General features: G+C 41.9%; 1 protein-coding gene across 1 annotated transcript in view; it reads right to left on the bottom strand.

Moving 5' to 3' along the window:
* The window catches only part of LOC107308092 (sucrase-isomaltase, intestinal-like), a 46575-nt gene that overhangs the window by 12944 nt on the left and 9019 nt on the right, over positions 1-24612 (bottom strand). Inside the window, exons 5-16 of the mRNA XM_015851689.3 lie at positions 23571-23739; positions 22803-22899; positions 21888-22000; positions 16308-16433; positions 15615-15746; positions 10434-10547; positions 10195-10311; positions 10029-10113; positions 6993-7110; positions 3913-4081; positions 3266-3382; positions 690-838 (exon numbers count right to left, since the gene is read on the bottom strand). Of these exons, the coding sequence (XP_015707175.2) occupies positions 690-838; positions 3266-3382; positions 3913-4081; positions 6993-7110; positions 10029-10113; positions 10195-10311; positions 10434-10547; positions 15615-15746; positions 16308-16433; positions 21888-22000; positions 22803-22899; positions 23571-23739 (1506 nt within the window). The remainder of the gene's footprint in view (positions 1-689; positions 839-3265; positions 3383-3912; positions 4082-6992; positions 7111-10028; positions 10114-10194; positions 10312-10433; positions 10548-15614; positions 15747-16307; positions 16434-21887; positions 22001-22802; positions 22900-23570; positions 23740-24612) is intronic.

The following is a 24612-nucleotide window of genomic DNA, read 5'->3' as shown; positions in this document are numbered from 1 at the left end:
GCATAACATATTCTGAAATAGAAAATTTACCAAAGGAAGGTAGAAAACCAATTAAAGGTGCCAAGAGAAAAACTAGACCTCACATTCTTCCAAGAAGAAGGAAAAAAAGGGCTGTTCCAAAAACTGAGGTTGCATTTTCCCAGTGTTTTTTCAGCACGTGTTTATTAATCTTCTCAGTGCACCTGCTTCTATGTTTTAATGTCTCTGTTTTCCCTGTGCCATTTGTGGACACAGATGCAGGTATCACACATAGCATGCAGATGCAAATGAGAAACTGAAAGATGATTGGAAAATGGAGCCTTCTCTTCATGAGGCTTTCCTGATGTTCTGTGCCAGAACACAGATGTCACAGATCTGATTCAAGTACAGAAAATATAGGTATGCGACTCCTAACTTTAAAAGAGAAGACTGCATGTCTGCCTAGAACTAGAACTTTCTTACTATTTCACTAAGCTCTTTTTCAGTAGAAACATATATAGGCAATATTTTAATTCATACCCATCACATCTATTAAAAGTTATTTCTGTTGCATATATTCAGATTAGATTTCCTTTCTAAATTGCTCTTTTTAAGAGAGAGCATGCAATGATCTTGCCATCATTATTATCAGGCAGGCGTCGAGTTGTTAATTCACAGAAGCTCAACTACTGTGAGTAAAACGGGATAAGAAAGAGAGACTCCAAACTTACTCATGCATCAGCGACCGCACCACCGTGTTGCCATGGACGTGAGACTCGAAGAACAAGGTGTAGAGGTACGGTAGCAGGGAGTATCTGATCCGGAGCGCAGATCGAGCTATCTTGGCAAACTGTGCTCCAAAGACTGCTGGATCTTGAGCCTGTGAAGGAAAAGCTTTGATTTGCAGTGAGAGTTATAACAATGGATGCAAATTCAACAGAGGAAGCCGAGTGCATTCAAAGGGAAGCTGTTGCTGGTATAATCCTATGAAAGTGAATATTTATATAAGCAAAAATGATGATTTGGAAGATGCATTAGGAACTACAACTGCCCTTTGGTACAGAGAAAGAGAAACAGAGGAAAAAGAGAAGGAAGAGAGCCTGCAAACAAAGGCAAAAACATCATAATTTTATAAATATTTGTATATACAAATATTTGTATATACAAGGATGAAAAGTGGGAGTAAACTCATGGCCTTGCAAAAGTTAATAGGAAAGACCAAAACTGCTTCCTTCAATGGGGAAAAATCCTCTCTGAACACACAAACCTCAGCTTCGGATCTCCTCCTGTGCCCATCACTTTGCATCCCCCATGCACGGAGATGCTCTCTGGAGCAGAAAGGGCGTGCATGCTGGATCCCACCATCAGGCAGACATTTTGGATCCATTTCAAAGCCAAGCTGTCTGTCCCCTGCAACTTGACATGGAGCACACAGCCCATGGTAGTGCTGGGGCTTTATCTCTTCCAATCCCTTTGTCTTAAGTTTACCAGCCCTAAATTGGCCTTAGCAATAAGGCATCAAGCTCCCTTTTGCCTGCACAAAATTCTCCCATGAGATTTGGTTTTCTCATCCAAATCACACAGTGTATAACATATTCCAAGGATAACGGAACAGAAGAGGAACAGAAGCACTGGAGCTTTTTATACTATCCAGTGCCTTTCAGTCAAGAAAATATTAACCATTTGAAATCCCCAGTGGAATAGACAAAGTAGATGTTTACAGTTTGATTTTAACATTCAACTTAATGCTAATTAAACTCAATATTTAGATTAAATTTCTCCATTACTACGTTTGCATTGGAATTATCTTTCCTGCTGTCTCCGAGCTCTGGAACACCCATCTGCTTTTTCCAAATTTCCAGTGTATTTTTGCTGTAGCAAATCTGACACTGTACAAATATTGCCAAAGTTCAGGAAAAAAACAGACTTCTGAGGTGGTGCTGAGTCACCAAAACGCCGTGTTCATCTCTGTCAGAGAACACGATGTTTTAAATGGCTTTAAGTGGTCCAATAAAACCCAATGTATCCTCTGATACTCCTGTCATTAGGTCAGAGCTGAGTCGCAGCTCTCCTCACTTTCCCTATTAAATTGCCTATTAAATCCTGCGAATGTTAATAACGCTCACTCGCCCGGGTCACATCCCAGTTTGCATGCCCAAAGGGACAAGTGGACCTACACAGATAAGGGTCCTTTGATTATAGTAAACAGCAGTAAATAGAAAATAGTTATCTGTAACAGCACCTAAAGCCCTACAGCCACTCATCCTCCTAGAGAGAAATACCAGCACATCTCAGGAATTATTGCAGATGACAGGTGCACTGGAACTGCCAGGTCACGGCCTGAACCAGTGGTTGAGCATGAGAGGCATGGCTCACCCACAGAGCTAAACCCTCCTTACTCTCATTTAGGAGTCAGCAGCATCTCTGGATAGAGATTACACTCTTCTTGAGTTGTCACAACTCATCAGGAAGGGTGAGCTCCTTTTCCTTTGTCATCTTCCCTGACTCCATAGTGCTTATACCCCAGCAGAAGGCACTGCTCCTGCCTTCCTTTGCTCCACAACAGAGTAAATTCTGATTCTCTTAAGGACATCACTGTAAGTTATTGTTCCTGCTTTGCTCTGTTTCTGGGTGGACATCATACTTTCACGCAGAAAAGATCTTTCTGGGAGGTATAAATTTTACAACATTTTGATGATAGGACTGTAAAGAAAGCTGAAGGTTAGCTAATAACCTTAACCCCAATATTGCACAGACCAGTTTACAGAAGGAAAAAATAATAATAAAAGGGCAGTTATGGAATGAGCACAGACTTTCCATCAAGGCTGCATGTAACACAGTGTGCTTATAAAGTTCATCATTAGAAACAAGACAATACTTCTGTCTGAGACAAGACTTGAAAGGACTCCATGATAAGTTGAAGCCACAGCTCAGGTCTGAGGCTGCATTATTTCATGCCATACAAGATGAAGAAGATGAATCATAGAATCACCAAGGTTGGAAAAGACCTAAAAGATCATCCAGTCCAACCATTCACCTATTACTAATTGCTCCCACTAAAATCTTACCTCTACAGGGCTTTCAGATGTTAGATACTACACATTTTCTCAGAATTCCTAACTAATGTTTGAATTATGGATAGGAAAAATGTACTTCACTGTGTAGTTCCTCTTTGCATTGCAGCACTCCTTATAACCCAGTTAAGCTTACCCATGAATGACAGGTTAATTTCTGAGAAAGTAATACAGATCATCTTTGTCAGTATAGCAATAATAGGCTACAGCTCTGCGTAACTTCATTTACTTACAGCATTTCCCTCTGCGTTATGGTTTCTGGAAAATGGGTAGAAGGAGCCAAGCTGCGTCCAGCGCAAACAGAGCTCGTAGGTTGTGTTGGAGTTAAACCCACAGATGTCGGCACCAACCTGAAGAGAAAACACCATCGTGTAAGTGTTTGTAATTGTGGCCCAAACTGAGAACCCACAGAAGATTCTTAATAAAAACAATGTGTTGGAAAGAGATACTGATTTCTGATGACTTCCTGAGAATGCTTTGGGATGTGATGACAAATTTTGCTGGGACTGAGATTGCAGTGGCTCCTTGAGCCATCACATCGCCATGGAAGATCTGAAATATTTCAGTAATTGTACAGATCCTCCAGCCCAGCTTGCACAGTCAAAAACCTACAGAGGTAGCTCAGCGATAAAACACTTCATGTAATGAGGTCTGTTTGGGGTGGCACACGGTGATTTAATCTGAAGCTGGCAGTGCTATTTTTGTTTCTCTTCAAGCAGCCAAGATTGATGACATTTAGCTTTCCCTAATCCACAGTTCCTTACGCCGCGCAGGCTGTTAGTGCTGGCCATCTCAAGCAGCTTATTTTAGAAAACATTTGAGTTAATTTAAAGTGATATTGGGGACGAGCCAGCAATTGCCTGAAGGACTTCAGACTCACAAAGGGGATGCCAAAGAGGTTGAACTCCAGCATGCCGATGATGGAGTAGTGCATGTCCTTCCACTTCGAGTTGTTGTCACCCAGCCAGTGAGCAGCGTGCTTCCCGCTGCCGACAAAGGTAGACCGACTCAGGACAAACGCCCGCTTCCCAGTTGCCTGCTGGACAACGCTGTGACAAAATGCAACAAGGTGGTTAAAAATGAGAGCGGTAACCAAAAGGTCAGATGATCAGCCTGAGCTTTCCAGCACAGTTTCATCTGAGATGGTGTTATTCTTGAAACGTTCACTGCTCTAACATGAGTCATGTGAAAGTGTGGCTCCAAAGCTGCAAACAACGAGAAGTTTTACTCAGTGACCAAACAATTAAAATCTATCTGATCCATGAAACGCTTTGTGTCAGATATGCCTGGGCTTCCCAAAAACTATTTTGCACTTCAATTATTCTCAGTATTGTCTCAAAGTGAAAATTTAAATCGAAATTATTTCTATATTAACTCATTTTATTTAGTGACCAACCATTTCTTAAGAAGTAAAATATACACTTTTTTTTTTTTTTTTTTTTTTTTTCCCAATATAAGATTTATCTTGAGAATTGTATTGGCAAATAAAGTCCTAATATCCTGGACTTAAAAGTTAGAGGGAAAAAGAAAGAAATATCACCAAACCAACATTTAAAATCAATACAGAAAGCAAACACATAATCTTTCAAAATGTCATCCCTTTCTTGTACTTTTTCTTCTGACTTCCTTCATCATTTGATTTATGAGGTTTCATTACAGAATTGCTGCCAGAATGAATTTTTCCTCACCTTTTAGAAGTGATTTTGCTGCACTATCAGATGATGAATGAAGTGAAATATGCCTTATTAACAAACCTATTTAAAAGTTGATCAAGATAGGATAATCTTTGCATGGAATTAGATATTGCAATATTATAGATTGCCATAACTCTGGTTCAATTCTGCTTTATTAGGATTTGGGAAACAAAACTCCTCAGGTCATCTGAGAAATCCCAGTCTGGAATATTAACCGTGCTGCTCACCATCCACTTCCTTCTCACTTTGCTTAATGAGATCTGTGCAAGAGCTCTCACCCGTGTTTGTGATGGCCAACATTTGTCTTTGCTTCTTTAGTGGCACGGGGGCTTTAAAATGTATCAATATTTGCTTCCATAGGAAAAAAGAACACAAATAATATACAAAACCACACTAAACTCAACTTCTTCCATATAGGCTTACAAAGATGATACTTATGGGCTGAGTACAGCAAGAGATCCAATTCTTGACCAAGTGGGACCTGCTTGGTTTGTGTTGTAGGGCCACCACGGAGCCCAGTGACTGCATGAAACTCCATGTTGTGCATAAACTGCATTTTTAAGCACTGCGGGGGCAGGAATCTCTCCTGAACCTTTTTAAGGGTGTCCTGCATACCAGTCCTTTGCTCTGTCTGTACAGTACAAATTTGGCTCTGCCTGCAAAAGTAGGTGCTAATGAGGGTAATATTGGATCAATGCAACTATGACCCAGATCTGCGCAAAACAATTTAAAGCGCGTAATTGATTGGATAATTTTCAATCTATCATGAATTATTGCTGAAGTGATTCTAATGTTCTCAAATATATTTGTGGACTGAAATTACTTACAGGATATTATGTGTGAATAGCTCTTGGCCCTAAGCTATGCACAGGCTGATTGTAGTTAGTTTGTTGTATACAAATTCAAGCCATTTGACTGCAGACATGGGTGAGATGACACATTTCCTATTCTCTGGCTTCATTAGCATAATTCTTGGAATTGTTTTGTATACAATTGTGAATGTGTCATTTATCTCAGCCAATATCCTACAGCTGATGCTGGTTTGCTAAATATTCCTATCAGTAATTTAATTTACTATATTATTGGTGAAGAGTGCGTACAGAAATGGTATACAACCAGCCGTGAAAGGAAACTCAGATGAATATGTAATATTTTTCATCAGATTTCCATAGCTCTGCAGCAAATCCTGTCTCTACTGGTGCTTTTCATGGCTTTCTCTGCTCCTGAAGGAAGTAAGGCAGAATAAAATAAGCAGCACAGGAACAAGAAATATTCACCACCTTGGAAGAGGCTGAAAGACAGCCCCGGTGGAGGCTCCTGTGATGGGAGAACCTCTTTGGATGTTGGGAAGTCTGGGCTGCATGGCCAGCAAGGGTAAGGGCTGAGAGCTTTCTGCTCTGCTCAGTGAAGCTGGGCTGCACAGGAGCCAGCAGATTGTTTCTGGCTTCTTCCCAGAGGTCTCCTTCCCCCAGGCTTGGCACAGAGCTGCAAGTGCATCAACACCTTAAATAGGTTCACTTAGCCACCTCCCCTGGATGCCTCCACAATACAATTGGTGCAAATGTGCGCTAAGTGCTAAAATAAACCAGCCCAAGGACCCCTGCTTTGGCACTTACATTCTGTCATTAAATATATCCATGTCTTAGCTCTCTGCTGGAAAAAGCGTGATTTGTCCATTTGATTTAATCAGTCAGTTTCCGTGTCACTCCAGCCCGGCAGCAGTGGAGTCTGACTGTGCAAGCCCATTTTGCGTGCTTCCCCGTAGCAAAGGGTCAGCTTTACAGTAGCCTACAACAACCCTGCTGCAGTGCAGCTCAGCCATGTAACCACAGAGCCCCAGGCAAGATGCAAAATGCTGCCTGCCAAGATCAGAGGCGGCTCCAGCAGCAGCTGGGAAGCTGAGTACAGATCCTTCACCAGCAGCCACGAAGCTCCTCCGCTTGGGCCACGGTAGTGAAGGGATGGAGGAATCTCCCTGGTGCTGCTCTGTGATGGGAACAGCTCTAACACTGGATGGGAACATCTTGCTTTCCTTGCAGGAAAGAAGCAATTGAAGAGCTGATTATAGCTGAGAAAAATAGAAGTGGAAAAGATTCCACTTCCTCTGCTGTCTCTTTTCTTGAAATACTTAACGACAAACAGCCATGTGAAACGTGTAGCTGCTTCTTACTAGTTACCATTACAGACTTCTCAGGTAACAGCAGCTGGTTTTAAAATGTCTCACCATCAGCTGAAACCCACTCGCTGAAATACTTAGAGAACTTACTGGAAAGTTGGAGCAGTCTGTGACCAGCCAAACAGAGAGTGCGTGTTGTAGTGCTCCCCCAGGTACGTCTTGGAGTCGGGGCACAGAGTCTTTTGAGACAGGGAGCGACCAGTAATGCCTGAGAAGGACACAAAACATTGCATGTCACAGTTCAGATCTCTTTGTGTTTCTACACTTTTAGGAGTGAAAATGTCAAGGGACCTGGAAAGAGGGAAAGCTGAAGAACTGCGGGATCTTCACCAATTGGAGGTTAGCACGCAGCTGTAGGCAAAAGTGACCTGACAGTATGGAGTAACCCCTACTAATGAGGTTCGAATTCTATGTTCTATGTAATTTGGAACATCTGTACAGGCATCACGTACTCAGTAATAGCCAGAGAGAAAACTTCTGCATTGCTAAGGTAAGAATATGTATGTATATTCTTCACGTGGTTACAGATTTTCCATAATAGCAAGGAAAAAAAAAATAACTAAAAAACCAAAATCATCACAGAAATTCAGATGCCAACAGAACTTTGTGTGTTCACATAAAATCATGACATCCAGGCTTGGATTAGTGCTCAGCTGCACATGTAGGTAGGCATCATGACCCTGCCCTGCTGTGGCAAAACTCATGGCTCTTTTTTCCCTTAAGACTTAGAAGGCAGCAGGACTGATGTCACAGCACCAGGCAGCACGTGAGCAATGAGCAGGGACTGTCAGGGGAGGGAATAGCATGAAATGCAGCAGTCCCTGGGAGGCCATCTGCTATGGTTTGATACTCTGCACAGAAGAGAGCAAGGACATCATAATGAATGTATTCACACATGGATGGGTTATGCAGTAACTCTCCATCAGCAGATCACAGACACTGGAGGCAGCAGCAGCTTTTTGCCTTCAGTAACAGTCAGGGGCAGCCCTGACCTCGCTGGCACAGCTCCGATCCAGCTGAGCCAAAGGGAAGAAATATGAATTGCCTGCACAGATTCTGCCAGGTCTTTGATCCCACATTAAGGAGATGCTGGCAATACCCATTTGGTGTGGAAAATGTGATTCTCATCTCTGCAGGTAGCCACCCTGAAAATGCCGTATGCAATTCAGCAGGAATTGGGCAGGTCAGACGTTTGGGTCATACAGTGGCTTTATTTTTAGAGATGGGGTTGCAAGTGTTACAAAATCCTCTACCACACAAATAAATAAATAAGAGGTTGTCAAATAGATCTCCTTTGCATACTTAACTGAGCGCAAGCACTATGGTAAATACTTATCAATGAGCAGGAAACTTTGATGCCAAATCACACTTTGTATGTTTGCAGTTCTTTACTACAAAGTGCATTTCTCTGCACCTGAAACCCCATTAGCCCGTCTGCTCTGCTGGGCCACCAATGCTGGAATCCTTGTGCTTGGATCTTTAGACAAAAAGGCTCCAGCGTGGCTGATCTGCATCAGAAATACTTTTATTTGTAGGCAATTTCCAAGAATCCTTTACTGGAACAGTATTAAAGAATACACTGAGATTCCAGCAAAAGTTACACTTAATGTCCTAGTGACACTCAGTTATGAGCCCTGTAAAATGGTGGCTGAATGTGAAAGCAAATGCTGCCGCATAAGTCATATCTTTGTGTTTCTTTCTTATTCTGAATACTCTCCATTCTGCCTCAGTACCACAGACTGCACATTAAGCTCCACTTTGAAGTGTTTTAAAGAAAATTGATTTGAAGGACTTTTGTTTTCAGAAGGTCAAACCATGGGTCCAAGTGATTGTGGTTATGATATAGAAAAGGAAACTGAAGGCTGCATTGCCAAACACCTGAGGCACTGAGTGGGACTGTTGCAAGGTCAGGTGCCCACCACAACAGTGAGCTCCAAAAGCCCCACTTAGGGAGCTTCTAACTTCTTGTTGGGCTGAGCTGCCCAGGTCCCACCACTGTACACTTGCACCAGACAGAGGTGTGGACAACTGAGGGCACACACAGTGTTGGCATAAAGTGGAAAACAATAGGAAGCACTTAAGTATTGATAGAAAACATCAGGTAACAGCCCTCCTACACCTTGGAATAAATGCCTCAGGCTTCTGTCTGCAGAACGAAGACCAACACTATGAACTGCAAGAAGAAGGAGGTGCATCTGCACAAGAGAACTTGATCAAGACCTACAGTGCTGAAATATGGCCATTACAACCAACAGCTTCCCCCAGAAGGGAACAAACATCAAACTTGTATTTCAAAGCTCTGCTTCTGGTTTCAATAATTTACGATGTTTTTATTATTTTATGTCATGCTTTTGTTATGTTTAAGGTTTTTTTTGTACACTGAGCGAAATGAGCTTTCATAAATTACAGGAGGAATTCACATGACATTACAACAGTCTGAAGAGGAAAAGAGGACATTTCCTGTACTTCGCTGTCAATACCTCATTTCTGTCCCAGCTTCCTGCTGTACTTTAGCCTTGATCAGGAAGCAGGGCTTTCTTGGAGTAATGTTGGCTGGAGCACTGGCACTAATTGTAAGCACTCAGGGCTTCCAGAGGGATAATGAGCGAGCCATTATCTCAGCTACTGGAAGAGGTGTTTCCCTTCTTAACAGACTCCCATAGGCCTGGGCATTTTAAAATTTAATTTTAGCCTATAGCTCGTGTCTAATAAAGGACTGGATTTACTTATTTATTTAATTTTTTTTCCTGAAGGAAAAAATAATGAAGGCATTGGGGATATGCAACCTTTCTTGTCACGAGTTGTAGAAAAGTCAGGGCCTGCCCAGCCCTGGGACCCGCAGAGATGATGGCAAGACAGAGGAGTTACTCCTTCCATCAATCTCCATTTAAGTCTATAGCTATCTCTCCCTTTCTATGGAGCAGACCTGTTGCTCATCAGGGAAGGCTGTTCTTCTAGTTCTGTTGCAAGGCTGCCCTGGTGACCAAAGAAGGTATTTTTGATACTCTGCTGAAGCTGAGACAATTGTGTCCTGAATGAATCTGTAGCAATGCACTTGGAAAAAGAAAAGAAAGAAAATTTTCCCAAGGGTTTATGAAAGATATTTGCAAAAAAAACTTTACTCACTAGGAATGTAAGGAGGGTTATTGATATCATTAGCAGCACATCCAGGAAGTTGGCCTGTTAAGTCATTGGATGGTTCGTTCATATCCTTTAATAAAGAGAGCAAGACACGTCAAAAGCCATGTTTTCTGTTTTGAAAAGAAAGGAAGGCAAATATATTCAGACTTACAATCCAGATCCCGTCGTAGTCAAGGACATCCTTAAACTCCAGACACAGCTGGGTCCACCATTCCACTGTCCTGGGGTTGGTGTAGTCAGGAAACACTGAGTATCCAGGAGGCAAGGACTAGAGTACAGAAGTACAAATGTTCAGATACTTTTTCATTTCTGCTATACTTCTTCTTTAACACTTTCAAGCAACAGCAGATTAAGCACTTAAGAGCACTTAAGAGAATTTAGTAGACTGACCTTTCCAATAGCAGGAGTTACGCCGTCGGAGTTGTTTATCCAGACTCCCATTTCCTGTCCGAGGTCATATGGCCTGTAAGTACCTGGTTCTTCATCCTTGCTTATAAACGGATCCTAAAAACAGAGGTTACACTTCCTTTATCTCATGTTATGTTTTCTACTTCTACATTTTAGAACAATTTGATGTTATTAACGCACACTGCAAAAACATTGGAATCATAGAATCACAAGGTTGGAAAGGACCTAAAAGATCATCCAGTCCAGAGTTGGGACACATCCAACCTTGTTAGTCCTCTCTTCAGACCCAATGTCAGCTGAGGATGTTTTATGTCAGCCTGGTGCAAAGTAGCTCAAGTTCTCCTCACCAAGTGGCCAAACTCCTCTGTTCCCCGTGGATGTGAAATCACCAGCAGCTCACATCCTGCAGCCCACCCCTCCTGCCACCATCATGGTCCAAAGGTAATCCCACCACTGCCAGTTACAGGGAAACTGCTAGTTTCTATTCCCAGGATGGCCATCAATGGCCATTGAGCTCAATGAAGGGAGGCCTAAACTGTGCCTGGGTAGAATGGTGGCTTTCCATACCAGGAAGTAATAATAGCTGGAAAACTCTGAGATGCCAGTGAAGAACTCTGCTCAGCAGCCAACTGTGAATAAAAGGAGGTTAGTGTGCTTAGTGGAATGCCCCTAATTGGGAGCAGCTATCTGCTTTGTATTATTTAGAATGAAGGAAGATTGCAGCCATTTTAGAAGGGAATTCTTCCCCTTTCTCTTAGAAAATGTTATCCCCTCAGGTTCTGCTTAAGGCAAAAAAAAAAAAACAAAACCAAAAAAAACTTTCAGTTACTACACACAAGAGATAGAAATGCAACTGAAACAGCCCTTCCTTGAGCAATAATTCAAAGGAATTTTAATTAAAAATTTATTGGAGTTTAAATACAAAACTGAGGGACATAGAATATATGATCTCAAATGGTAACATCCTTTAAGGACATGCTTTAAAACTCAATTTAATGCCTAAATTAATTGTCTGATTTACTTGTCAGCCCTACAACAGCTATTGCCCTGGTCAGGAAATTGTATTCTTCATGTATCAAAACCAAAAGCCCCTGCTAAACCCTCACTTTAACTGCAAAATAAAGTTCAGCTTTAACTATGTAGCTCCAACATCACTTCCATAATTAAAGAGTGTAAATGTCTATAGTGTTTTTAACTCTTTGAATAGTTCAGTTTTGGAAAAGAGAAAAGTGTCCATCTGCAGTAATTATCTCATTATTGTGGAAAATATGGCTCTCGAGAGACTCAAAGGCTGGAAGAAATCAGTTTAATTAGCTACTCCTAATCCAAACTTCTGGTATCCTTCAGCCGAAAGGTTATTCCTGTGCATAAATCTAATATATTATGCAGGTTTGGCTATGTCCTAAAGAGAAATAAACTCTCCCAGACCTAGTTTTGCATTCCATTGGTTGTTTATGGGAGAAGGAAGTTCATATCTGTTAAACCTTCCCTAATTCATGTTTTATCAGCTCTTAAAGAGGAGATGCTGAGCAACCATACCTCTGCCTGGCTGCTCTGAAACCTGTACGTCCCCTAGCACTTACCCAGACCAGCACAGTTTCACCTATGGTCTCAAATATAGACTTTAATGCATATCCATAAAATCTCATTTCTGGAAATTTTTGCCTCTATAGGTACATATAGCTGGATTTTAAAGTGTTAAAGCCATTAAGTCTTATTTTGAATCATGATCATGTTTGCACTGACTTCTTTTCTTAAGAAAAAAAGAAATTCTCACTCATGTCATCTCTAGCTGTTTTCATTGTTGGTGTGTTTTAATGGAAGGTATAGAAGGTATTTATTTAGAGCTCCTCTCCACTAATAATGTTTATAATTTTTCATTCTAATAATTTTTTACTTTCAGAACTTTCCTTTGTTTCTAAATGTTTCTTCTGACTCAGAACAAGTCACAGCCAAATTATGCACCTTATTCAGCACAGCAATGATGACAAAGTAATGACATTTGTGCAAAATCTCCCTTACATGCAGGTTGCCTCTGAAAGACAGAAGGAGAGAGAACTGCTGAGGGGCTACACTGAGAGAAGCCCCGCTGCTACCAAAGTAGCCATAGGCATGGAGAGCTCTCAGCACTGGATGCAATGAGGGCTAGGCTTCTGGATGGTGAGGCAACAGCTGCAGACCAAATAGAGATGAGCGGAATCCATTCACAGCTCTTTCACTGGAGGTTTTACATGACATGAAGTGACAGCAATCAGAGCACATTTCTTGAAATCAACATGAGGTAGCCAACAGTCTGCTGCACTTGGGCAACTTACTCATTACTGTCACTGCCAAAGGGGATCTAAACAGAAAATAGTTCTTTCTGTATCAGACTCGATTATACTTGTCTTGATTGCGGTTAGCATGGCTCTCCTCATTGGGGAACAAAACTTTTCCTATTGTTTCAGCTCCTGACTCAACCAATGGGAATGATGGAGATCACTAACAAAAGTAACAGCCAAAATTTGACAGAAGTAATGGTAGTTGTATATAATAAAGTGAAGGCAAAAAATGTCACTAGGAGTGCAACCTGGACTTCCCAGGAGCTTTTCAGAAATGGACAGCAAACTGGATCTTGCCTGTGCTCTTTATGACAAGTGTATCTAAAGACATGGAGCAAAAGACATTCCTTGTTTACAGATTAGTTGAGGGGGGAGAGAAGGGGCTCCTGTTAGTATTCACATGGACATATTGTATAACTGAAGAATGATTACTACATTCGTTGTATCTGCCTAACTACTGAATTCAGATTTATATAACAACACCTACTTGCCCTGCTCCAGCAAGCTCTGAGGAACTGAAAGTGCTTTGAAAGCACTGTGGAAGTTCACCAAGTAAGAAGATAATGTACCTCACCCATTATAATGTGACTTCATCCTTGTAGCTTCCTACACAGCAGAAAGTGTGAAACAATTGGAGACATCCTAAGTTTGATGAGAAAGGAGTGATTACCATGTCTTTACCAAAGGGCAAGAGCTACCTCAAACTCAGTGTTTTACTCTATATTCATGTCTCACAAACTTAAGATAACTCATTAAATAAGCAGGCAGTGTTTAAATGTTGAGGTGTTTAACCTCTAAGAGGTTAGGTGATCTTTAGAGAGGTGTTGAAAGATGGAGGGAGCCCAAACTGCAGAGCAATTGGAGAAAGCACTCACTCCTGTCTATGTATGTGCTCAAGTACATGTTCTCAAGCTACTTACAAAGATGTATCCAGTTAATTTGGGGCTATTTTTTTATTGAAATTGGTCTCCATCAAAGTGACTTAATAATGTTAGTGTTTAAGACCTCCAAGGATGGAAGCTTCCTCCAAGAATGGAATGCCTGGCCCACCCTCTGCAGTATGCTAAACTTCCCAACAAATCTAGGGGGGAAAACAAGACCAGGGAGACACTTCTGATTTGCTATTTGACAGAAAATTGGGATTTTTAGATTGGGAAACTGCAGAAGCTCCTGGTTACCTCAGCTTCAGGAAAGGTTTAACATACCACCACCGGTAATAAAGGCATAATCCCACAGATTTGGACTCTGCTGTTCAGTGTATTGTCCCCTCAAGCCTTTGAAGACACTACCATTGATCAAGGGAGAAATATGACCCTTATTTTTAAAAGGCTGGATCAGCTTAGGGCTTAAACATCTGTGATCTGTCTCAATTCATCTGGATTAACTGGTAATATTACAAAGATTAGCCACCAATATAGTGGAGGCAAAAGTGATGCAGATCTTTGTCATATGAGACATTTTTGATAGAATTAGGGAAATATGACTGCCATTCTCCAAACACTGGAGGAACATTGTCTGGAGACAGTGAAATCCAGGTATTTACTAGACAGACTGCGTCCAAACCCAGGCACCAGTGAGGAGGAGCCACTACAAAGAGATCTGAAGCTCACACCCCATGAAAATGGAGTAAAATAGCGTTGTTCATTTAAACTGGAGAAAAAGGGCTGAGGGAAAATAAGCTTCTGCAAATAAGTATATCAAGAACACAAACAGCAGGATGTGAGACTGGCAATTTGAGCTATATAAGAACCTAATGAAAGGTATAAGCTGACCACTTAGGCTGGAAAATAAAAGGTGGGAATGGCAGCAGAAAAGAACTGGAGATGTCCCTGCAGGGTCATTGCATCCTGTGGGTCACTTCAACCTACTGTACATTATATATATATGTTTATTTATTTACTTATAGCTGCAATTTAAGTTACTTTTTTTTCTAACCCTGTCCCTAGTGATCACAGTGAATAGATCATGATTCTGTTCTCTTCAGCAGCACTTTGTGCCCACTTGCTCCTTTCTCTGGGTCTTAGCATCCCTGCACTTTCCCATCACAGAAATAGGAGGTCATGCTACCACCCCTGACTTAGCCAGGCTGTGCAGTACTGTGCTGCATTAGGGCCCTGCAGAGCAATGTCTTATGGACTCATCAAAGACTATTATTTAATTTTCTCGCCTCTAGTTTCTTTACCACCACTAACATTTTCTATATTTACTTCGAAAGGAAAGTGATTTCAGTTCAAGGACATGTATGGGGGCTGCTGGGGGGAGATGGCAATCTTGCTGGAAAATCTGACAAGGGAAAATGGAAACTTCTGATTTTCACTTCTGCTCAAATTAATTCTTTTGAGTTTCCCTCGATGGAAAATTGTTTTGTGCAAACAGATTTCTCTTACATTAATTCAGATGAAAAGAAAACATAAAGGCAACGTGATTTATAGTTACCAGCTATACTCATTGATTGTGAGTAGATCTTTTCCACTATTCAGCTATTTCTGTCTGCACGTTAAATTCATTTGTTCATTATCAGAAAAAGAACTGCATTAAAGCAATGCTATCTCAACTCAGACCTGAAAAGAGGCAATTTTTTTTTGTAGGTGAGTGGAATAAATGAAAGAAAATTGATGTTACGGTAAAGAGATAATACTGGCACACACAGGTATGTGATAAATGCAGCACATTTAAATGTGACGTCTGCAAGAAATTGTTGTTCAGCTCTCCTCAATAAATGACAAAAATAGAATATGTTCCACAACAGCATGTATGCGTTAGCACCTGGATACCGCCATGAGCACTGTGATGCAAATAGTTCTTATAAATGGAAAAATAATTAACAATGTTTTTAATTTACCAGAATAATGACACTGTGCATTCCTTCTGTCTTCAGCTCTTTGATGTACTCTGGCAGACCTGCATAATTCATTTTGTCATAGGTGAAGTCCAGGCGACGATCCATGTAGTCGATATCGAAGTGCTGGACATCCTAAGCATTTTAAAAGCAAACGTTGATGTATTTTAAAAAGAAAATCAGAATGGGTGCAACCATGTTCCTAGGGAGGAATTAACCTATGAAATGAGACCTAAGAGACTGATTATAATCACTGTAACTGACTGAGGCCAAATTAAGCCCCTATAAATTTCTGTGGCAGCAATGGACAAAATGGATACATGGAAGTCCTAGGTTAGCAATTACTTGGCAGTGATATCTGTCTGCTCTGCCATAGTTTGTGTTTAAAATACCAGCACCTTGTACTGCCATACACCAATAAATTGTTATCACAGCATTAAAGCAAACCCAAGCCCAACCTGCCTGCAACACAGCCAGAAGCAGCACTTAAATCTCATATTTAAAGCCCATTCTAAACATTCTTCTGAGCTTTGTAAAGATATTGTGCAGAAATGGCTTGTGAATCCACTACAGATTATGAACATCTTTTTGTTCTACGATTCTATTCATGGGATCATCACATTTTCCCTAATATAATTTTATTCATCTCATTTCAGATTTCGAAATGAGCACAAATGGAGAAAGATTCTTACTTACAAAGGGGATATCATACTGGTGCATGCGTTCAACAGTTTCCTTTACAACATCAAGGCTGGGATAACCCCACCGGGACAGATGAAATCCCAGAGACCAGTAGGCAGGCATGTGCGGGCGTCCAATGGCCTAGAGCAGGAATGAGGAATACAGAAGTTCAAAAGCTGAGGTGAAGATTTTAGGGAGATTAATCATCCTGAAAGACCAGGAGAGGCTCCCAGCTCATTTAAGCCACAAAGACCAGAACACAAGTATCACACACACTTGAAATGCCCCTTACTTTCTCAGTCAACTCACTGCACCACATAATTCATTGTAAAATGTATAATATACTTCGCTTTAACACGGGCTTTAAAGCAGTTTCTCCTAGTGGACCTAACCCTTTGGTCAACAGACAGCAAATCTCTGGCACTGCACGCAATGTCTGCTTTGCTGATTTCTCTTGCCACATCCAGCTGAACTAATTCATCTGATGTTTATTTGAACTCTCTGAAATTTTAATCATATTTGCACACCTCCCTGATGAAATCCAGTTGTTCATGACTGACTGCTGATATTGCTGGCCCACAGCAATGGGTTGCCAGGTGTCAACAAATCCCCTCAAGGTCAGAGTTACCATTTGCTCCATCAAAATTCTGAACTGAAACACAGTTATGAGTTAAGAACTACTCCATAAATATTTGATTTCCACCTGCTCCATGTAATTCAGCTGCAAATTGCATGAGTGAACTTGTTTGCAGGTAGGGATGTGCGAGGTATCCTGGTCTGCTTGCCAGGGAAGCTGCTGGGGCATCAAACAACTGCAGGTCACTTTGAGAAAGATAGTGAAATCCTCCCTTGTCTCATTGCTATACACTGCTGTTTTCTGGGGTAGATATTTCAAAAGCCACATTCCCATTTTAAACAGTTAGGTCCCATGAAATTAGCTTTTGTTCGGTGATTCTAAGACCCTTGCAGGCAACACATGAAAGTCTAGTAGCTAGTAAGCACCCATGATTATTAATCAGTCACAGCTATTGACTCCCTTTGGCTAAGTAACCATTCCTCCCTTGTTTCCTTATGAATCTCCATACCTAATTATGCTAGGAAGTGGAAAAGAATAAAACTTGAATATTGGCAGCTAAAATCCATCAACTTTAATTAGATAAAAGGATACACTCCTAGCAATTCCTATCAGTTGCATAGCTAAGCCTTCCAGATATTTCAATGCATAGAGATATCTCTTCCTTCATGAATTTGTACAGAATCTGACCAGGGGCAGCTGGACTTAAAATTGCTCTAGAAGATGTCACAGACTGTAGAGGTGATGGGAACTGCAAGCTGCAGTGGACAGAAAAATAAATCGAGGAAAAGCAGTGGGTGTTTTAATGCCCCTGAGCACTTCAGGGGAGAACGCTGAGGGTCACATGTTTGTAACTGAGGATGGTTTGTGAACAGACAGGTCAACTTCATACACTCAGCATTACAGATTTGGCTGCACAGTATATGTTCACTGATTGGGATCTCTTGCCTAAGGCAAGCAGTAAGCGGCCAGAACGCCTGGTGGTTAATGGTTTGAGTCCTGGCTGAGCACTGCACCCCTCATGTGCCTATTCCTTGTCCCATTCCACCAGATTCAACCCTCTTCAGCCTCCTTGCCTCCTGTGTGCAGCTGGAAATGAAGCCAAGAGAAGAAGTAAGCACAGCTACCAGCAGGTTGGCACTGCACCATTGCCGTGAGAGGCCCTGGACAGATGTCTGTGGCCTCAAATCACATATGGGGACACCATGGGCAGAGATGTGCTATTGCCACCGCAGTGCAGTCTCCCCAGATGCACCTGATCCCTCAGACCATCCTTCCAGCTCTGCTGGTGTTTCCTGTGGAGAGCTGGGCAGAAGAAATGGCTTAGGATTATCCCCTGGGCACCTGCAGCATAGCACTATAGCATCCAGCACAGCACCTTCAGGGCAAGTCTGCTCCTCTATCACAACTGCACTCACCATATCACAGACATATTCATCCGAGGAGGCAGCAGAACTCGTTTTAACACAGCCATGCTGCAAGATAATCCCTGTGAACCCCACCATTGTGCTCCAAAAACAGCTGCACAGTCTGCCCATGTTTTCTCGACAGTAAACAGAGAATGACCTCTCCAATAAAGGTTAAAAAAGCAGAACAAAACAAAAGAACTCCCTGATGAAACAAAACCGTTTGTGTACTGGCTTCTTCCCTCGGATAAGAGGAAGATGGAAAAACAGTTGATAAATATTAATCCTGCTACTGGATGCAGAGCCCGGTGCCCTGGCAAGATGCCTGCATGGCACAGAGACCAGCACACAGTCATCCTCTGAGCTGGCTGCCATCAGTCCAGACACAGTTGGAGGGAGCCCTGCAATGTCTCAGGTCTCTCCTGGATGTGCTGATGAGATTGGGACATCTCCCATGCCAAATCCAAGAGCTGGATGGGGATTAACTTCCACCCTGTGCTGCACTGAGTGCCCTATGTGCTGAACTGGCAGCTGGGCAGAGATGAGGCTGTGGCCATCCAGACACCAGGCAGGGCCTTCCCCTGGGGCACTGCCTTGTCCCCAGCACTGGGGAATGATGTGGGTTGGCTGCACCTTGGCTCTGCAGAGCCAAGATCTGACCTCAGACCTCAGAGCTGCCCTGAAGCAAAGCGGTATTTTGTGACAGCATCCCTTGAGGAGTTCGGGATTACAGTTAAACAAATGGAAGAAAATCTACCTTGCAAGCAAGATATTAACTTTTAAAGCAATTAGTTCCCCAGGTTGGCCAGGCTGAAGCAGCTACGGTAAGCGTAATCGGAATGAAGAGAACATCTGAAGAGGAAGGATGAAAACAGGGCAGCTGGGAAAACAAATGTTCTTTCTTCTAATTATACTTTGGACTCTCTCTAATGGATCCCCCTGAAGCTTCCTGATAAAGTAAGTGGCATATGGTACCTACGTGCAGATGGATTGGCAGGGGCAGAGATGAGATTCTGCAAACCTGAAAGTTGGGTTGGATTTGCTACATATTTAGGATCTAGTTAATTCATATAGATTGCATTCTGCATACAAATGAACACAAAATGCAGTGCACAGAGAAAATCTGATAGGCAAAACTGACTTGCAAAGCATCAGAAAAGGTAAATGAGGTATAGAGGGGGAACTGAGGGAGGAAAACATGAGAAATGCAGAAACAGCAAACATATGGAGGATCCAAACTGACAAAAAGGGAGGAAAAAAAAGATACAGCAGTGCAGAAGTAGAAAAAAAGATCCTATTTTTGATACCACCATTCCTCCTGCACTTGGTTCATAAATAACTGAGTGGTGTTTAATAAATTCACTGTCAGTTTACCCGGGTTTGCATAACTTAGCCTTATGTAATTTCTGAAGCTCTCTCAGATGTATTTGAGAGCAGATACATCTAGGAGGTCTCCTCAGTGAGAGCAAAGCTCAGTGAGCAGCTAAAAGCCGTGCCCAGGAAGCAGGTGAACAGCATTCCCTCTCCCTGTGTTGGGCTGTTGGACAGATGACATTATTACTATGGGCATTTCAAATGGATGATGTGAACTAAATTATAAATGCCATATAGTAAAAGGCAGGTCTCCGTGTTACTGCTCAAGCAGGAGGTGGGACTGGAGAGCTCCTGAGGTCCCCTCACCCAGAACTGTCTCACAGGTCTGAGAGGAGGAAGTAAAGCAGCACTTTCCTTGCTTAAAACAGAGCTGGTTAATGCATGGTCCCAGTTAATGCATCAGCTGCATTTGGTGACCAGGAGGAACTTGTCACCTGCCATGTTTGTACAGATAGCTCTCGCTGGGTAACAACTGCTTATACACTCCCAAACCAGCAATTTCCTCATGTATTCTCAGTTATTTGGAAAACACTGGGCAGCTGAAAAGCAAATAGTTATGCTATACTCTGTGAGACGGGAGTAAATAAGGTTTTTCCACATCTCTGCTCTCAAATGCAGATACATGAGTTTTCATTAGTGAAACACAGACTAATTGGACCAGAATCAATACGCAGCTCTCCTGCTAAGCACAGGTTTGATGCCTTTGAAGTTCATTCTACACCTCAGTAGTCCAGCAGCAATAAAGCTTCCAAACATTCCCATCTGCGCTCAGCATCCTTTTAATGCCTCCTGCTCCCAGTTCTGCAGCAGAGCAGGAGCAATACAAACCATCTCTTGGTGCAGAAGCCTCTTCAAGCAGGGTTTGAAACTTTGGCCATTTTCACCCAAGAGCTCTAAAACACAAGGTGCCCACACATTTGGTAAAAGTCAGTGTCAGACCAGGGAAGGGCAACTCAAATCACCCCCAATCTCCTTCATCCTGCCTTCTAGCAGTCAGACTGCTGCCAGACACCTCCCTGTCATCAAGAAGCCTTTGGAAGCCCCAGAGTGAAGAAGTTGCACCAGATCAAAACAATCATGAGGGCTCTTTCTGTGCATGCAAATGAAGCAAAAATAAAAATAATAATAAAAAGAAGAAGGCTGATTTAGACTAAGGGGAAAAAACAGCTGCTTTAATCATGTTAATAGAGCAGACTAAGCTCCTCATTGTTGTTTCCTCCTCTCACAAGCTCTCTGATTCATGCAAATCAAGGAGACAACAAAAGGGAAAGGGCTGGAAAATCTGTCCACCACCCTCAGCAGAATACAAAATGAAAAACAAGGAGAAAACTACACTATCAGCCACATGCTTGGATGGTTATATCATAGATAGTGTTCATATGTTGTGAGAGTGGGCAACACAATCAGAATCCAGTGATATACACAACTATCTTTCCCTTATGGAAAAATCCCAGAGGTGGAGCAATAGGGAAACACCTCCGCTGTAGTAATGAACAGTGTAGACCAGGTACTGATGGGAAGGCTTTTGTTTACAATTGGTTTTTTATCAGTTCCTAACAATGTTCTGCCTATCAGCCTTTCCATATTACTTTTCAATGTACTGATTAATGAGAATCATGGAGCAGAAGAATGTATTATAATAAGACTATACCAATGAAAGGAAGGTTTGAGGAGCACCTGAACATCAGCACACCGTCACACAACATCAACATCTGGCTTTGAGGCAAATCCAGATCAATATTTGGCCAACTTGTTCTTACCAGTTTCTGGCAGGGGACATTTCCAGCCTCCTTTGATGGTCTGTTCAAGTATTCCGTTCCTATTATAGGATTTCTCTGCCTCTAAATGTTCATCTTCTGCAGACTAAGGTAGCGCCGTATTCCCAGTGGAAACAAGGAGCAAGCAATCACCATTCTCACTACAAGAAGCCTGCTACTGTTCCCCTGTTTAAAGTTTCATGCCTAGTAGCTGAGCACAACTGTGCAGAAGGGGGGCTTCAGCAAAAATGCATTTCAGTCCATCCTCTGTTATTTTCTTACTGATAACAGTTTGTGCTCTCCTTAGTCTTCCTCTAATACTGATGTATGATAGGATTTTTTTCTGCTGTTTGCCCTCACATCAGCTGTCACTGTGTATGAGAGGCAGGACCAAGCTTTGGCTGAGTTGCCTGCTGTTAACCCAGCACCGATGGAGCTCCTTCCAAGGCACTGCCCCACATGGCCCTAAGCACTTCCTACCAACCTCTGTGTATTGCTGAATGACGTTTTCAGGAGTTGGACCAAGGAAGACATAGAAGTCAAGGATCCCTCCAATAGTGCGGAAAGTTAAGGATGGGTTTGGACTCAGAGAAACATCTGAAAGGGAAAAACAGGTTCTCAGAACAAACTTACCCTGGCATAAGCACGCTGCTTTTTTCCAAGCATTAGTGTGCCCCCCAGGTAGAGGTGCATGGAGGTCATTCCCTGACACTTTACCATGTGACCAGACAGGCACACAGGACCTGTACCTGGGCTAGGAATTGTCCAGACTTTCTGCAATCTGCATCTTTTGATTGGCTTCATGCAGCAATAAATCACAGAAACCCACACAGATTGCTCAGAATCATTTGTCTGTTTCATTTATATCGCAAGGAACCACAAGCTTGTGTTTAGGGTTCCTCTGTGCTATTTTAATCTTCTTATTGGAAGTCATTGCCTGCCAGGGGAAGCTGATTTTATAGACTGAATGAAGATTCCCCTTTTCTGAAATTATACTATTGGATTAACACAGTAAGGTGACCATGGCAACACACAAAATACTTGCTGCAGACAAAATACAGGGCTAACCTAAATTGATTTGATTCAGTTATGCCAGTCCCAGAGGAAATTTATTCTACCTTCTCCCTTTCCTGTATATGCAACTATTTTTTAAAAAAATAATCATATATTTTCCCTGAAAACGCCTTATCTCGTTTCACAGCCATTCTGATGGAATCTCTTTGAAAACTTTGTAGCAATTACTGGAATCTCCATTATGCAGCATTCTGTTGTACTGTACCACATTGAAAAAAGCAATCTCCGAAACAGCTTATTTATTTATTTATCTATTGATTCTGTATTTACTAATTTACTGCCTTTCTATATGCAGTCTGCATAGGGAATCTGCACATCTGCCTACCTTGTGCGTTGGAGTTCAGAAGGAGAACACCGTGAGCATTGGAGTCGTCCTCTACACACATGTAGAAAGGGTGAACGCCATAGAGATTGGCAAGCGGCTGAAACAAAAGAAACATGTTAAGTATAGTTATTTTTTGCCATTTTTTACAGAGTTTTGGTTAGCCAGGTACGTATTCAAAGACAAGAAAATTCATTCATTCATAGTTAGAGACTTGTTTCAAAAGGTTGGAGATTTTTTTCATCTAAACTGGTGTGAAGTCAAACTGATAGAACAAGAGCTGCTTTTCTGCCTCAATACAGTGCTCCTTAATAGCCTCTCAACACAACCTTCTGTGTTCTGCTAAACCCTCTGAAAAGACAAGGGAAAACATGCTCTTGTAGTGACATTATTCATCATCCGTTGACCTCAGTTTTGCCAAACTTTTAATAAATCCTGCTGAAGCCCAACTTGTTTGGGTGAATGGGGATCGATCAGGGAGCAAGATTAAATGCTTTCCTGACTCAAGGTTCTGATACATAAAACATTGTTTTTCTGATAAGTACTGCACCACGAGAAAGACTCGAATGAGAAGCATCAAATTCTCCTCAAAACGACTTATGATTTTGTCATTTAATTAAAACTTATGACACCTGCAGTACACACGACATTCAGTCTTAGCCATCAGCTCCCATCAGCAGTGTTATCATGCACTCCCTGGGCAGAGCTCTGCCTCAGCTCTGCCTTGTTGTGATAGAAGCCCAGGACAAAGCGCTGCCCGAAGTGAATTACCGTGGGTGCCTGGTCCCTGCTGAACATGCCGTAGGTAACAAAGTCCATGTTGTGTTTGAAGGACACATGCTCCTGCTCACCAAACCCGTACACCGAGGTGGATGGCACAGCTGTGGTAATCTGAAGGTACTGGTTGGAGAAAAACATATCAACCAGGGGACTGTCCCACCTGGGACAAATGGAGGGAAACATGGTTAGTTTGCTCATCCTTGGTATGCACCATTTTAAGCACACATCCAGTTATTTATGATATTTCTGTACTTTGGAGAGTAACAATATGAAAAATGTTGAGCTCTATGCGTGCTGATGTACTTAACCAAATACACATCAAATTCACCTTGCAGCAGCTGCAGACATCTTGTCTACTTACACAGTAAAATGCCTCAGTATAATTTTGAAAAGAACAACTGAAATAAGAGAAGACACTATCCATAATCCTATTACCAAAATAAGTCATTGCTTGTGCTATTTCTATGACAACCAATGGGGCAGGCTAAAAATTGTTATTACACAGTGGGCTTCAGAATGCATAGTGAGAACAACAGGCACTTGGTTGTTATCTGCTTTAACTTTTTAATGCCTTGCTTGATCAGGACCAGATGCTTTTGTTACTCCAATTTTATGTGGAGTGCAGCAGAATGACAGTGCCTTCCAGACTCTGCTCGAATAAGATGTTTATATTGTGATGGATCTTCCCTTGCTTCTCTCACCAGCCTAGTACCTTTATTTCTATTGACTCGTCTGTGGACACAGGCTCACATTTTAATTAGGTGTTGCATTCTGTTTCCTATCTCCAGTGCTATAATGAGCAGAAATCTAGATGGGGGAGGGCATAGTCAAGCTGTGGAGAAGTGTTTCATTAATGGTGCTGTGTGCCATGAGTACCACATTTAGATAGCACCCTCTCGAGCCTTGTTTAACCATGAATGTGTTACAGCTAATTAAAATAAATGAGCCAAAGCGGCAGAGCGTAGAAGTGGTATAACTCTCCTTTTAATGATCTTTTGTCAATGACTTTGACAAAATTAAATGTTTGATCAAT

The sequence above is a fragment of the Coturnix japonica genome, chromosome 1 (assembly GCF_054131305.1).
Source record: "Coturnix japonica strain WE chromosome 1, WE-NBRP24, whole genome shotgun sequence".
NCBI classification, from domain to species: domain Eukaryota; kingdom Metazoa; phylum Chordata; class Aves; order Galliformes; family Phasianidae; genus Coturnix; species Coturnix japonica.
This window is presented reverse-complemented; position numbering and strand designations above follow the sequence as displayed.